The following is a 14594-nucleotide window of genomic DNA, read 5'->3' as shown; positions in this document are numbered from 1 at the left end:
TACATATATTAAATGAAATAATAATAAAATTAAATACAAGTTGTAAAAATAAAAACTTAACTAAAGGCCTTATATTATTTATATAAACTTGCAAAAAGATACTAAAAATTTACCTTTCTTGTATACAGAGTATAAGCATTCTAAAGATATTTTGGATAAGATAATCTTTCTGGTAGGCTCTAGTTGACACAAAAGCACTCACAGAGGTAGATTTTTTTGAGTTGGGTTAGGGGTGTCCAGCCAGATAGAAAAAAAGTTCTTTAAAAATAGATAGATTTTTAGGAATGACTGAAATTCCCACCCTGGGAAACAACCCACCAGATAGACTGGCTGGATTAGCTGGCTGACTTAAAATTTGCAGAAATTCTGGGGTTCCTTTAAAACCTGTGATCAAAATGCTGAGAGAAATAGAATATGATGGCCAGGGGGACTATGAACATCATTTAGTTCAGTGATTTTTACAATGCAGTTTGTAGACCACCCAAATAACAATTATATTAAAAAATTTCTTAAAAATGCAGACTCCTGGGTCCAATCTGCTAATCATATTCTTGAGGAATAAGGTTATAGAGTCATGATTTAAAAATAACACCCCCAAGTGATCTTTATTGCTACTGACGTTTGAAAACCACTGTCATAAAGCAGAGTCTCCACAACTTAAAGTGATGTAATATGACACAGGGAACATGTTTATTAAATAAGTGAATCAAGGTAACTATGTAAAAAATTTGTCTCTGGAGTGGACTGAAGAAACAGTTATCATATGAGATTTATTGATCCAATTTAAATGATAATAAATCGATTGTCATTTTCATGCTGTTCATATTGACATAATAGTAATATACTCTGCACAGATCTCTATATGCTTGCTCAAGTTAACTTCAATTCCAGTTCATTTCTTTGCTTTTGTATGTTTCATATATATATACATACATAGACACACTGTTGACTTAAACTTCTGTAATAGAAAAACAATTTCATCAAGTCATATTTGTTCTGTTCCTTATCTCTGCATATTTAAAAAGCAATGGGTGTTACTTCCTTGCTTTCAACCTTGGATAGGCCTTCATTTGAAACAATTTTGCTTAGATTTTTAAGGCTTTACATTTGACTTACCTTTTTTCATATAAAGTATTTTGGAGTAAAAACAGCATCTCTTTGAAACATAGTTGAAGAATGCCTAATAAAGTTTGAAATTATTAAGTGGATATATTATTGAATTAATCCATTGAAAAGTGACTGTAGCTTTTGCCTCCAGAAAGAGGAGTAGAAGAAATGTTCCCTGTTCCTTCTGCTAAGTACTACTAAAAACCCTGGACATTATATATAAAACAAGAAGACTCTGAAAGTTAGAGAGAAGAAGAAAACTGTCTAGTGACCTCAGGACCCAAGGAACAACACTAAAGTTAGTTCCCTAGGTTTTCTGTTTGCTTTATCTAGTACAGACTGGGTGTAGGAGAGGCCAGCAAGTGCAGAAATGCTAATTGGCCCAGACAAAGCATCAAGGAAAGCCTATTTTCTTTCAGTGATGGACCAGAAAAAAGGTGACCTAGGAATACAGAAAACTTTTAATCAATGACTGTTTTTGTAGCCAAACACCACAGGGAAAACAATAACAACAACAACATGGTCCTACCATCATCCCCTCCAAAAAGAGTTGAAATGAGGAGACTAGGCGTTAACCCCTGTCTGGTGATCATAGGATGCCCCAACTCCTCCTAGAGTTTGTGTCAAAGAATTCTGAGTGGGGAACCAGGACTTTCATTCCCACTGGATGCTAACATGTCTGTCTTTCACAACCCTTGCATGATGTCAGTGGAGACCATGTAAGGAGCCTAGACTTCCACTTTCAGCAGTAGTAATAAGGTGGCCAAACCTTTTCTGCTGGGTTGGTATCAGATACCTCCGCAATGGAGAGCCAGTGGTTTTACCACTATCTAGGAGAAAAACCACCTCATACCACTCCCTGACAGTGAAGGCCATGTGGGGAGCAGGAGGAGGCACCCTTGCCCTTTCTAGCCAGCTTGGGATCAGTGAAGGTCTAATGGTAAGTTTGAACTCCCCACACCAGCCATCATTAATGAGAAACACTTCCACCACCTTACCACCCCCTCATGTCCATAGAGGCTGAGTGGGTGACCTGGACTTCTACCTGCATCAGATGGTGAGGCATCATCTCACTTAACCCACCAGAGTAGTACCAGAGGAGACTTAATAAAACATAAGGTTTAAATAAAATCTAGCCTCATAACATAATACTCTAAAGTCCAGATTTCTAGAGAAAAATCACATGTAATACGAAGAACCAGAAGGGGATATCAACTTGAATGAGAAAAGACAGATATCAATGCTGAGGTGAAATGGATGTTAGAATTATTTAGATAATGATTGTAAAGCAACTATCATAAAAGTGCTTCAACGAGTATTTGTGAACATTCTTTGAACAAATAAAAAAGAAAGTCTCACCAAAAAAAAAAAGTAGAAATTTTAAAGAAGAACATAATGGAAAGCTTCAAACTGAAAAATAGAATAACTGAAATAAAAAAAAAAAACTCAACAGCAAAGTGGAAAGGATAAAAGAATCACTGAATTTGGAGATAGAAATTTTTGTCAAACAACCTAAACCTACAGATTCAAGAAGCTGAAGGAATCACAGAAATAAATAAATCCAAAGAATTTCACACCAATTCACAAAACTAGATACAAGAAAAAGAAAATTTTGAAAGCAGTGAGAGAGAAACGTCTTAACCATAGGGGAACAGTAATTAAAATGACAGTAGATTTCTCATCAGAAACCATGGAGGCTGAAAGAACTGGTACACATGTTTTTTCAAGTGCTAGAAAGAAAGAAACAAACAAAGAAGAAAAGAAAAAAGCCAATCCAGAATTCTATAGCTAATGAGACTATCCTTAGGAATGAGCAAGACAATCTCAAGTGAAGGAAGACTGAAGAAATTTTTCACCAGCACATCTACCTTAACAGATTGACCAAAGGAAGTTCTCTAACAGAAAATAGAAAGAATTTTGTAACATGAGGAAGGAGGGGAAAAAAACAACAGAAAGGATAAAAATAAGACTTTCTCCTCTTGAGTTTTTAAAATTGTGTTTGACAGTTGAAGTAAAAATTTTAATAATGTCTGATGTGGTTCTCAATGTATGCAGAGAAATATATAAGACAATTATAAAAATTTGGGGATGTAAAGGGAGGTGAGGATCTTATACTTTACTTGAGAGAGAAAGCATGTAAACTGTAGACTGTGATAAGTAATGTATATATAATGTGATATAAAAAGTAACCATTTAAAAAACTATATGAAGAGATACACTCAAAAATTGTTTCGATAAATAAAAGTGGAATTATAAGGTAAGGTTTCAGTAACCCACAGGAAGTCATGAAAAGACAGAAACACAAAATGGAGGGAACAAATAGAAAACAAACCCTAATGTGTATCAATAATTACATGAAATGTAAGACAGAGATTTGAAAAATGATTTAAAAAACATGACAATAAAAGGATTAAAAATATACACTATGGTTGAAGATATATGCCAAAATTAATAAAAAGAAAGTAGGGGTGCTACATTAATATCCTGTAAAGTATACTTTGGAGCAAAGAAAATTACCATGGACAGAATGGGATATTATATAGAGATAAAAAGGGTCCATTCAACAATAAGACATAGCAATGCTAAAGTTGTACGCACCAAGTAATAGCATCACAATATGTGAAGGAAAAACTAATATAATAGAAGAGAGTAATACACAACTCTAATTATAACTGGAGACTTCACCTCTTTCTCAACAACAGATGGAACAAATGAGTAGAAACCAGCAAAGATACAGATGGACTCAACATATCATCCAGTAGGATATAATTGACATTTATAGACTATTCCACCTAACAATAACAGAATGCACATCCACCTGAAGTGTTGGTGGAATATATGACAAGATAGACCATTTTGTGGGCCATAGAACAAACCTTAACAAATTTCAAATAATTCAAATTATGCAGAGTGAGTTCTCTGACCACAATAAAATCAAACTAGAAATTGGTAAGAGAGCGAGAACAGGAACAGCTTCAACAGTTGGAAACTAAACAGCATACTTCTAAACAATCTGAAGGACAAAGTTTCAAGAGAAAAACAAAACCAAAACAAAACAACACTGAACTGAATAAAAGTGAAAATGCAGCATATTAACATTTGAGTTAATGTTACATTAACTCAAAAACAACATTGCCAAAGCAATGCTGAGAGGGAAATTTGTAGCACTAAATGTTTGTTAGTAAAAAGGGGAAGTCTCAAGTCAATAATAAGCTTCCATCTCAAGAAATAAGAGCAAAATAAACCCAGAGAAAACAAAACGATGGGAATAATAAAGAGCAGAAATCAGTGAATTGGAAATTGAAAAATGTTAGAGAAAATAATTGAAACAAAAAGCCAGTCCTTTTTTTTTTTTTTTAAAGATTTTATTTATTTATTTGAGAGAGAGAGAATGAGATAGAGAGCACGAGAGGGAAGAGGGTCAGAGGGAGAAGCAGACTCCCTGCTGAGCAAGGAGCCTGATGCGGGACTCGATCCCAGGACTCCAGGGTCATGACCTGAGCCGAAGGCAGTCACTCAACCAACTGAGCCACCCAGGCGCCCAAAAAGCCAGTCCTTTGAAAAGATAATAAAATTGACAAACCTCTAGCCAGACTTACAAAAAAAGTGCGGGAGAGAGAGCGAGCGAGCAAGGGAGAGAGAAGAGGTAGACATACTCAGGAATAAAACAAGGCATATCACTATAGACTCCATATCAAAATGATAATAAAGGAATACTAAGAATAATTGTACACATATAAATTTGACAACTTAGATAAAATGGATGAATTCCTCAAAGATCACAAACTATCACAGCCTATTCAATATTAAATTGATAATATGAATAGTCCTGTAATTATTAAGTAATTAAAGGAGTACCTTAAAGACTTCTTCCCCCTAAGAAATCTCTAGGCCCAAATGGTTTCACTGGAGAATTCTACCAAATATTTAAAGAATAATTAACACCAATGTCTTCTGGAAAATAGAAGAGGAATGAACACTTCCCAGTTCATTTTAGGGGCTTGCATTACCCTGGTACTAAACCAAAAAAAAAAAAAAAATAGTACCAAAAAAAGAGAGAAAACTACAAACTAATATTTTTCATGATCATAGACACAAAAATCCTTAGTAAAATACTGGCAAATAGAATATGAAAAGAATATAATACTATAACCAGGTAAAGTTTATCCCAATGATGGGAGGCTCATTCATTATCCAAAAATCAGTTGATGTACTTGATTATATTAAAAGGATAAAAAATCAAAATCAGATTTTACTATTTTTTTCAGAAAAGACATTTATTTTATATATATATATATACCCACATATCTATCTATCTATATCTATATTTATATCTAATCTCAGAAAACTAGGAATAGGGAGGAACTTCCTTACCTGAAAAAGAACATCAATAAAACAATAACATCATATTAAGTAGTAAAAGACTGAATGCTTTCCCTCTATGGTCAAAAATGTGACAAGAATGTCTTCATTTATTCCTCCTATTAAACATAGTACTGAAAATTCTTTCAATAAGGTAAGAAACTAAAAGGCATATGGATAAGAAAGGAATAAATAAAACTGCCAGTTTGCAGATGACACAGTGGTCTAAATTGAAAAAAATCCAAGAAATCTACAAAACAAACAAAAAACCCAACCCCTCCAAAAACCAAAACAAACAAACAAACAAACAAACAAAAACCCTCCTGGAACTAAGAAGTGAATTTCATACAGAAAAATCTGTTGCATTTCTATCTATGAGCAGTGAACATGTGGAAGCCCAAATTGGTATATGGGTTAATGCAATTCCTATCGAAGTCTCAACAAGACTTTTTGTAGACATAGACAAAATTGTTCTAAAATTTATATGAAAATGCAAAGGAAGTAGAAGAGATAAAACAGTTTTGAAAAAAGAGAGTGGGAGGAATCACTCTACCCAATTTAAAGCCTTGGTTTTGCTTTGTTTTTTGTTTTTTTTTAGCTGCTGTTTAATCAAGATACTGTGTTATTTGCAGAGAGAGGCATGTAGATTAATGAAGCAAAAGGGAACTGCAGAACTAGTCCCACACAAGGACACCCAAACGATTTTGGACAAATGTGTAAAAACAACTCAGTAGAGAAAGGATAGTCTTTTCAGCAAATGGTGCTGGAGCATTTGGATATATATAGGCGAAATTATGAACTTTAACTTCAACCTCACACCTTACACAAAAATCAATTCAACATTGATCACAGATTTCAATGTAAACCATAAAACCATACAACTTTTTGAAGAAAAAATAGGAGAAAACCTTTGGAAAGTAGCTCTTTGCAAAGCATTGTTAGACTTGACATAAAAGCATGATCTGTAAAAGAAAAATTGATTAAGTTGGGCTTTTTCAAATTTAAGAACTTTTGTTCTATGAAAGATCCCTGGTAAGAGGAACAGACAAGCCACAGATCTGGAGAAAACATGGGTGCATCACATATCTGACAAAAGACTCCTATCTGTGGTATTATAAAGAAGCAGCAAAACCCAGTATTAAAAAACAACCAACCCAAATGAGTAAAATACACGATGATATATTTCCTTAAAGAGGATATAGATGGCAAATCAATACATCTGGCAAATAAAAGATGTTCAGTATGACTAGCAATTAAGGAATTGCAAACTAAGACCAAACTGAGCTATCACTATATGCCCATGAGAACCACTAAAATGGAAAATAGTGACAATCCCAAACAGCAGTGGAGATGCCGAGAAACTGGGGCTGTCATACGTTGTTGGTGGGGATGGAAAATAGGGACAGTCACACTAGGAAACTGTGGGGCAGTTTCTTAAAAAAACTAAACATACACTTACCCTATGACTCAGTAATTACACCCTTGGGCATTTATCCCACAGAAATGAAAACTCAATAATCACACAAAAACCTTGGAACAAATGTTTTGAGTAGCTTTATTTGTAGTAGCCCAGAGTACAACAACCCGAATGTCCTGCAGTAGGTGACTGGTTAAGTCAACTGTGGCATAGCCTTACCATGGACCACTACCCACAAATAAAAGGAGCAAACTATTGATATGCACACAGCTTGGATGGGTCTTCAGGGCATTAAGTTTAAGGAAAAAAAAATCTCAAAGTCCACATACTGTATGATTCTATTTTTATAGCTTTTGAAATGACTATATAGAAATGGAGAAAAAGGGTGCCTGGGTGGCTCAGATGGTTAAGCGTCTGCCTTCGGCTCAGGTCATGATCTCGGAGTCCTGGGATCGAGTCCCACATTGGGCTCCCTGCTCCTTGGGAGCCTGCTTCTCCCTCTGCCTCTCTCTCTCCCTCTCTCTGTCTCTCATAAATAAATAAGTAAAATCTTAAAAAAAAAAAAAAGAAATGGAGAAAAAATTAGTGGTTGCTAGGGGTTATGGATGTTTGGGGGAGGAAAATAGACATAACTTTTAAAGGAACAGTGAACGTTATGTCTGTTTTCCTCCCCCAAACATCAGTGTGATACAATACATTAATAAAAGAAAGAACAAGAACCATATGATCCTCTCAGTAGATGTGGAAAAAGCATTTGACAAAGCACAGCATCCTTTCTTGATCAAAACTCTTCAGAGTATAGGGATAGAGGGTATCAATATCATAAAAGCCATCTATGAAAAACCCACAGCAAATATCATTCTCAGTGGGGAAAAACTGAGAGCTTTCCCCCTAAGGTCAGGAACACGGCAGGGATGTCCACTCTCACCACTGCTATTCAACATAGTATTAGAAGTCCTAGCCACAGCAGTCAGACAACAAAAAGTAATCAAAGGTATCCAGATCAGCAAAGAAGAAGTCAAACTCTCACTCTTTGCAGATGATATGATACTTTGTGTGGAAAACCCAAAAGACTCCACCCCAAAACTGCTAGAACTCCTACAGGAATTCAGTAAAGTGGCAGGATATAAAATCAATGCACAGAAATCAGTGGCATTTCTATACACTAACAACAAGACAGAAGAAAGAGAAATTAAGGAGTCGATCCCATTTACAATTGTACCCAAAACCATAAGATACCTAGGAATAAATCTAACCAAAGAGGCAAAGAATCTGTACTCAGAAAACTCAAATACTCATGAAAGAAATTAAGGAAGACACAAAGAAATAGAAAAACATTCCATGCTCATGGATTGGAAGAACAAATACTGTGAAGATGTCAGTACTACCTAGAGCAATCTACACATTTAATGCAATCCCTATCAAAATACCATCCACTTTTTTCAAAGAAATGGAACAAATAATCCTAAAACTTGTATGGAACCAGAAAAGACCCTGAATAGCCAGAGGAATGTTGAAAAAGAAAAGCAAAGCCTGGCGGCATCACAATTCCAGACTTCAAGCTCTATTACAAAGCTGTGATCATCAAGACAGTATGGTACTGGCACAAAAAGAGACACATAGATCGATGGAACAGAATAGAGAGCCCAGAAATGGACCCTCAACTCTATGGTCAACTAATCTTCAACGAAGCAGGAAGGAATGTTCAATGGAAAAAAGACAGTCTCTTCAACAAATGGTGTTGGGAAATTTGGACAGCCACATGCAGAAGCATGAAACTGGACCATTTCCTTACACCACACACAAAAATAAACTCAAAATGGTTGAAAGACCTAAATGTGAGACAAGAGTCCATCAAAATCCCAAAGGAGAACACAGGCAGCAACCTCTTCGACCTCAGCCACAGCAACTTCTTCCTAGAAACATCACCAAAGGCAAGGGAAGCAAAGGCAAAAATGAACTCTTGGGACTTCATTAAGATAAAAAGCTTTTGCACAGCCAAAGAAACAGTCCACAAAACCAAAAGACAACAGACAGAATGGGAGAAGATATTTGCAAATGACATATCAGATAAAGGGCTAGTATCCAAAATCTATGATGAACTTATTAAACTCAACACCCAAAGAACAAATGATCCAATCAAGAAATGGGCAGAAGACATGAACAGACATTTTTCCAAAGAAGACATCCAAATGGCCAACAGACACATGAAAAAGTGCTCAACATCACTCGGCATCAGGGAAATCCAAATCAAAAGCTCAATGAGATACCACCTCACACCTGTCAGATTGGCTCAAATTAACAAGTCAGGAAATGACAGATGTTGGCAGGGATGCGGAGAAAGGGGAACCCTCCTACACTGTTGGTGGGAATGCAAGCTGGTGCAGCCACTCTGGAAAACAGTATGGAGGTTCCTCAAAAAATTGAAAATAGAGCTACCCTATGACCCAGCAATTGCACTACTGGATATTTACCCCAAAGATACAAATGTAGGGATCCGAAGGGATACATGCACCCCGATGTTTATAGCAGCAGTGTCCACAATAGCCAAACTATGGAAAGAGCCAAGAGGTCCATCAACAGATGAATGGATAAAGAAGCGGTGGTATATATACACAATGGAATATTATGCAGCCATCAAAAGGAATGAAATCTTGCCATTTGCAATGATGTGGATGGAACTGGAGGGTATTATACTGAGCGAAATAAGTGAATCAGAGAAAGACATGTATCATATGATCTCACTGATATGAGTGAGTCTTAATCTCAGGAAACAAACTGAGGGTTGTTGGAGTAGTGGGGGGTGGGAGGGATGGGGTGGCTGGGTGATAGACATTGGGGAGGGTATGTGCTCTGGTGAGCACTGTGAATTGTGTAGATTGTTGAATCACAGACCTGTACCTCTGAAACAAATAATACATTTTATGTTAAAAAAAAAAAAAGATAGTAGGAAGGGTAAAATGAAGGGGGGGGATATCAGAGGGGGAGATGAACCATGAGAGACTATGGACTCTGAGAAACAAACTGAGGGTTCTAGAGGGGAGGAGGGTGGGGGCATGGGTTAGCCTGGTGATGGGCACCTATTGAATGGAGCACTGGGTATTATATGCAGACAATGAATCATGGAACAGTACATCAAAAACTAATGATGTAATGTATGGTGATTAACATAATAAAATTAAAAAAAAAGGAGCAGCACAAAGGAGATCCTTATAGCTAGAATTGCTCTGAGTATTGGGCTGGTTTTTAGTCAAATGTACACATGTGATACAACACAGTGCTTGCTATACATGCACGTTGTACTCATGTCAGTTTCCTGGTTTTGAGGTTGTATCAGTTATGTGAGGCATTAATCATTGGGGGAAACTGGGTGGTGGGCACATGGGATTTCTCTGCTATCTTTGCAAATTCCTAGGAATGTATAATTATTTTAAAACGAAAAGAAAAAAGATAAGTGAATACAACTTATTTAACTTTTACTCAATGCCAACTTGATTTCCTTTTATTGACTCAAATGCTGTAAAAACACAAAATCTACATTGTAGTCAATTTTTTTTAAAATGACATAGTAATTAGAGACTATTCATTCAAGCTTTGGATTGAGGCAAAGACAATCAGAATAATTTAATTTAGTCCATTAGCAAATTCATAGCTATGAAGAATGTTTGGGCCTTTTACAAGACAGAATACATAGAAATTCTAGGCTCACTATTTTAAAATTTTCTTATACTTTCAAATGATCTCTGTTTTCACGATTGCTTAAACTTTAAAAGGACTAAATTCTAGAGTATTACCTCTGATCTACAGTTGATATAGGTCATCACTGAACATTGTTAGAATTATTTGGAGATCCAGAGAATGCATGTGAATTAAAAATTTATGGGATGATATATTAAATTTATGATATGATCCCTAGAAATTAAGCAAAAATTAATTTTAAAATGTCAACATCTATTGAAAACTTCCCATGTATTATATTTAATTTCACTGTACTGAAACTGTGGCGTGGAGAGGTTAACTTGCTCAAATTTATATGTATCAAGCCATTAGTTTTGCATAATTGAAGAAAAAGGTTATGAAGAGTCTCTAAAATGAGACTATCTAAAACTAGTTTATTGTTATATCCATAAAATTCTGGTGTTGGGTTTCTGAACCCAGGCAGGCTGATTCTAGAGCTTGCTCTCTTAATCACTCTACAATATTGCTTCTTTTAAGAATCCTATATAGAAGTACTTTTTTCCCCCTGAATTTCAGTTTCCAAACAATTGCTTCTCACATTTAGAATAGTCAGGATTGCTACTTAGTTTCTATGGTGATGTCTAGATCTTCTGAATATTGCCACATTGTTTTGTTTTGTTTTTGTTTTGCTGCTGGGATTTGCATCATTCATTCATCTATTTGTTCATTTCATTCCATTTTGTACCATTTCATTCAATTCCTTAATGGTTGGGGTCAGGAAAGAGGCAGCCTGAGACAGGAAAGTGATGGTTATGGAAGGGGGAAATGTAGAATTGAGATTGTCCTTTGGCCTGAGACTAAGGTCAGTGACAAATGAAACAATGAAATACTCAGCAAAAAGTATGAGGAAACCTATGTGAATTTTATTTTACAAATTGAAGATACACTCACAACTTTTGATTGAAAAGTCACAGCAAGTTCATGTTTCTTACAGTGAGAGATTGTAAAGTGACGAGCCCGGTTGCTTTTGGGACATTTAATGTATGGTTTTTTTGTACCTTCTTGTAAGTAAGCAACTGGCTGTTCTCTACCATAATTGAAAAAAATTAGGTTATGAGGAGTCAACATAAAGTGAACCTATAATAGATTCATATATTATCTTTAAGGCAGAAATGTGGATGCACAATTTATTATTATAGGCTGCTATTTTGGAATTGAGTGATCAAGATATTCGTTAGCTCAGGTGAGTTAATGGAATTCATTCAAAGTCCATAGGCAGAACACACATCAGTGAAAGAGGATTTTGAGCATATATTTACTCTTAGACTCAGTCTACCATAGTTCTTCCAACTGTTTCAGTATAGCTTTAATACCATAGATGGCATTCATCTTTTCATGGAATTTATTTTGAATACTGTAATATGAAAATTAATAGGTGTTCAAAATTCTCTTCCTTGTCTTCCTTAAGAACATAGATAAATTACTGTGGTTTGTTTTTTTTTTTTTGTGGCACATTTTGCAACTTAAATTTCATAGCATTGGATGTATTTCCAAGGTGCCCTTTGATTTCTTTTTTTTTAAATGTTGATAGGACTTTTTATCTCCTATTTTCAAAACTGGTCAGCCCAACATCACCTGGGTATAATGATGCTGTTTGTGATTTTCCAGGAACCAGGTAAGTGAATTCCCAGTCTAGACATGAGTTTCAGGTCATTTTTGCTGACTGCTGCCTCTCCATAGCACCCTCCGGTACCTATCACTGGAGACCCCGGAGAAGTGACAGGGTGTCGTCTCGGGAGCATGTGCTGTGGTGTGCAATCTGTCGGGGAACATGAGGATTTAAAATCCACCAAACACCAGGCATCGCTCTTGCTTTAATTACAAGTGTTCTGTGTGTATTTATATCCATGTATGCCTTCTTTTCTTGGGTTGTAAGTACAGATCCTTAAGAATTCGGGTTTCCTAAGGTATTCACTTTATTTAATAATTTAATAAATTGATAAATTAAATAACTTAATTATTTAATAAATATTTATTTAATAATTCCAAACAAATGTTGAAAAGTCTAAAATAGCCAATTAATTCTGCCTTTCCTTGTGGTCCTGTTCAGGACACAGCATCATTCAAAGAGTGGCGCTTTTTGTTGTTTTCTCTATAATATAGTAGTTTCTTAACCATTTCTCGCATCTCAGATTTTTTTTTTTATGATTTGATAAAGCTGCCTGCAAAAGTCCCATTCTCTCCCAAGCTCTCTCTCTCTTTCTACACACACACACACACACACACACACACACACACACACACACAAGCATTAACACACATGCGCATGGATGCACATACATACACACAGTTTTGCATTCAATTTCAAGTGTTTTGTAAGTCCTCTGAATTGCAGGTTTAGTATTTCTGTATTGAGAACCTAGAATTTGTGTTGTTGAAAGTGACATGCTCCCCACTTGCATTATTATTAACAGCATTCTGTCTTCCCCATGTTACTGTTAGCAGTCCCTGAGCAGCAGAGAGACCAGCTTTCTCATCAGTGAAGAACCAGCGGTAAGCAGCCATCAGCACTATACTTTCCTGCACGGACACAAATGGGGTTTTATTCTATAGTCAGAGAGGGTGATGCTCTCTTTCCCAGGTCAGTTGTTTTTCACATCCTCATATGTGACAGTCGAGAATTTATTACTTTGGAAAAAAATCAGTTTCTTATGGGGAAAAAAGTAACAACAAACATACTAATGAGAAGTACACGGAAAGCATAACTATTTGCTTGCATTTTAATTTCTCAGTTTTACAAATGAGAAAAAAATGAAGGGTCTGTAAGGTTTAATGACTTCATCAAAATTATCCAGACGTTGAAGAGGCAGATCCTGGAGTAGAACTCGAGTTTCTGAATTGTGGTTTAGTATTCTTTCTTCATCTCTTCAATCCTTTTACCTGTTAAGTACATGCCTGAGAATGATCATGAAGTACAGTTTATTTAAAAATCAAATTTGAATATCAATTAAGAGGTTAGTAAAGGGATTTAAAATTTTTCACTTATTGCTTAGTAAAAAAAATGGTGCTAGAAATAGAGTTATATTCTTATACTGACAATTTTAATGGGTGAGGTTTTGCTTTTTGTTCACATACTGATCTATAATGTTCCAGAATGAAGGATGTGGGGTTCATCAAATTATAATAATTGAAACTTTGTTGGTTCTTTTTTTTTGATCATGTAAAACATTTATATGATTCCAAAGTTGAAAGCCATAGATCCAGTAAAGTTTAATGGAGCCTAAAGCTTATGCTAGTTTGGTGTCACTCTTTAAGAAGAATCATGGAACAATAATTTACTTTAAAAAAGTTTACAAAATATTTAACCATGAGAACATATTGTTAGAGTGTCCTTCTAAATCCTTGGAGGGGCTGATGCAAGCAAGAAGCCCTGAAGCTTTGCCTTTATTAGCTTGGAGGTAAATCTATCTGAGGATGAAACTATGGAATGAAACATTTTCCAAGAAAATTTTCTTCCTTATTTTCCCTCTTAATCCTCTGTAGTAATCATTTTTACTTGGTTTATCCTTTTATCCTGTTAACGTATCCCTTAATAGTACATAAAATTTCTTACACCCCAAATTCGAGTATGGGGGTGTGTGTGTGTGTGTGTACATACATATGTATATTTATATTCCTCCTGCCTCTTTCACTAAAGGCAGCATACTATATATACTGTTCTGTTCCTTGGTTTTTACTTAACATAACCCAAGTTCATGCAATATTGTATATAGATTTCATTCCTATTCATTTGTATGTTGCATAATATTACATTGTGGAGGTTTAGCCTGGTGTATTCATTCAGTTCCTTTATTGATGCACATTTGAGTTGTTTTTAATCTTTTGTTATTACAGATATTGTTATAATAAATACCCTTGGGAGTCAGTCTTAATAATATTTTGGCCAGTGTTAAATAAGATTTCTGTATAAAAGAATAAACATATATGTAATTTAACCACATATTGCCAAATTCCCCTCTGTTTTGCATTT

At 35.4% G+C, this 14594-nt stretch overlaps 1 protein-coding gene across 2 annotated transcripts in view; it reads left to right on the top strand.

Annotated features, from left to right (window-relative positions):
* Positions 1-14594, top strand: part of ANO5 (anoctamin 5) — a 106808-nt gene that overhangs the window by 10826 nt on the left and 81388 nt on the right. For both annotated transcript variants that reach the window (XM_073904849.1, XM_073904848.1), the window contains exon 3: positions 13067-13117. In XM_073904849.1, the coding sequence (XP_073760950.1) occupies positions 13067-13117 (51 nt within the window). The remainder of the gene's footprint in view (positions 1-13066; positions 13118-14594) is intronic.

The sequence above is a fragment of the Callorhinus ursinus genome, unplaced genomic scaffold, assembly GCF_003265705.2.
Source record: "Callorhinus ursinus isolate GAN/ISIS: 27379988/994484 unplaced genomic scaffold, GSC_fseal_2.0 scaffold21, whole genome shotgun sequence".
Classification (NCBI taxonomy): Eukaryota; Metazoa; Chordata; class Mammalia; order Carnivora; family Otariidae; genus Callorhinus; species Callorhinus ursinus.
The sequence above is the reverse complement of the archived record's forward strand: the minus strand, read 5'-3'. Positions and strand labels throughout refer to the sequence as shown.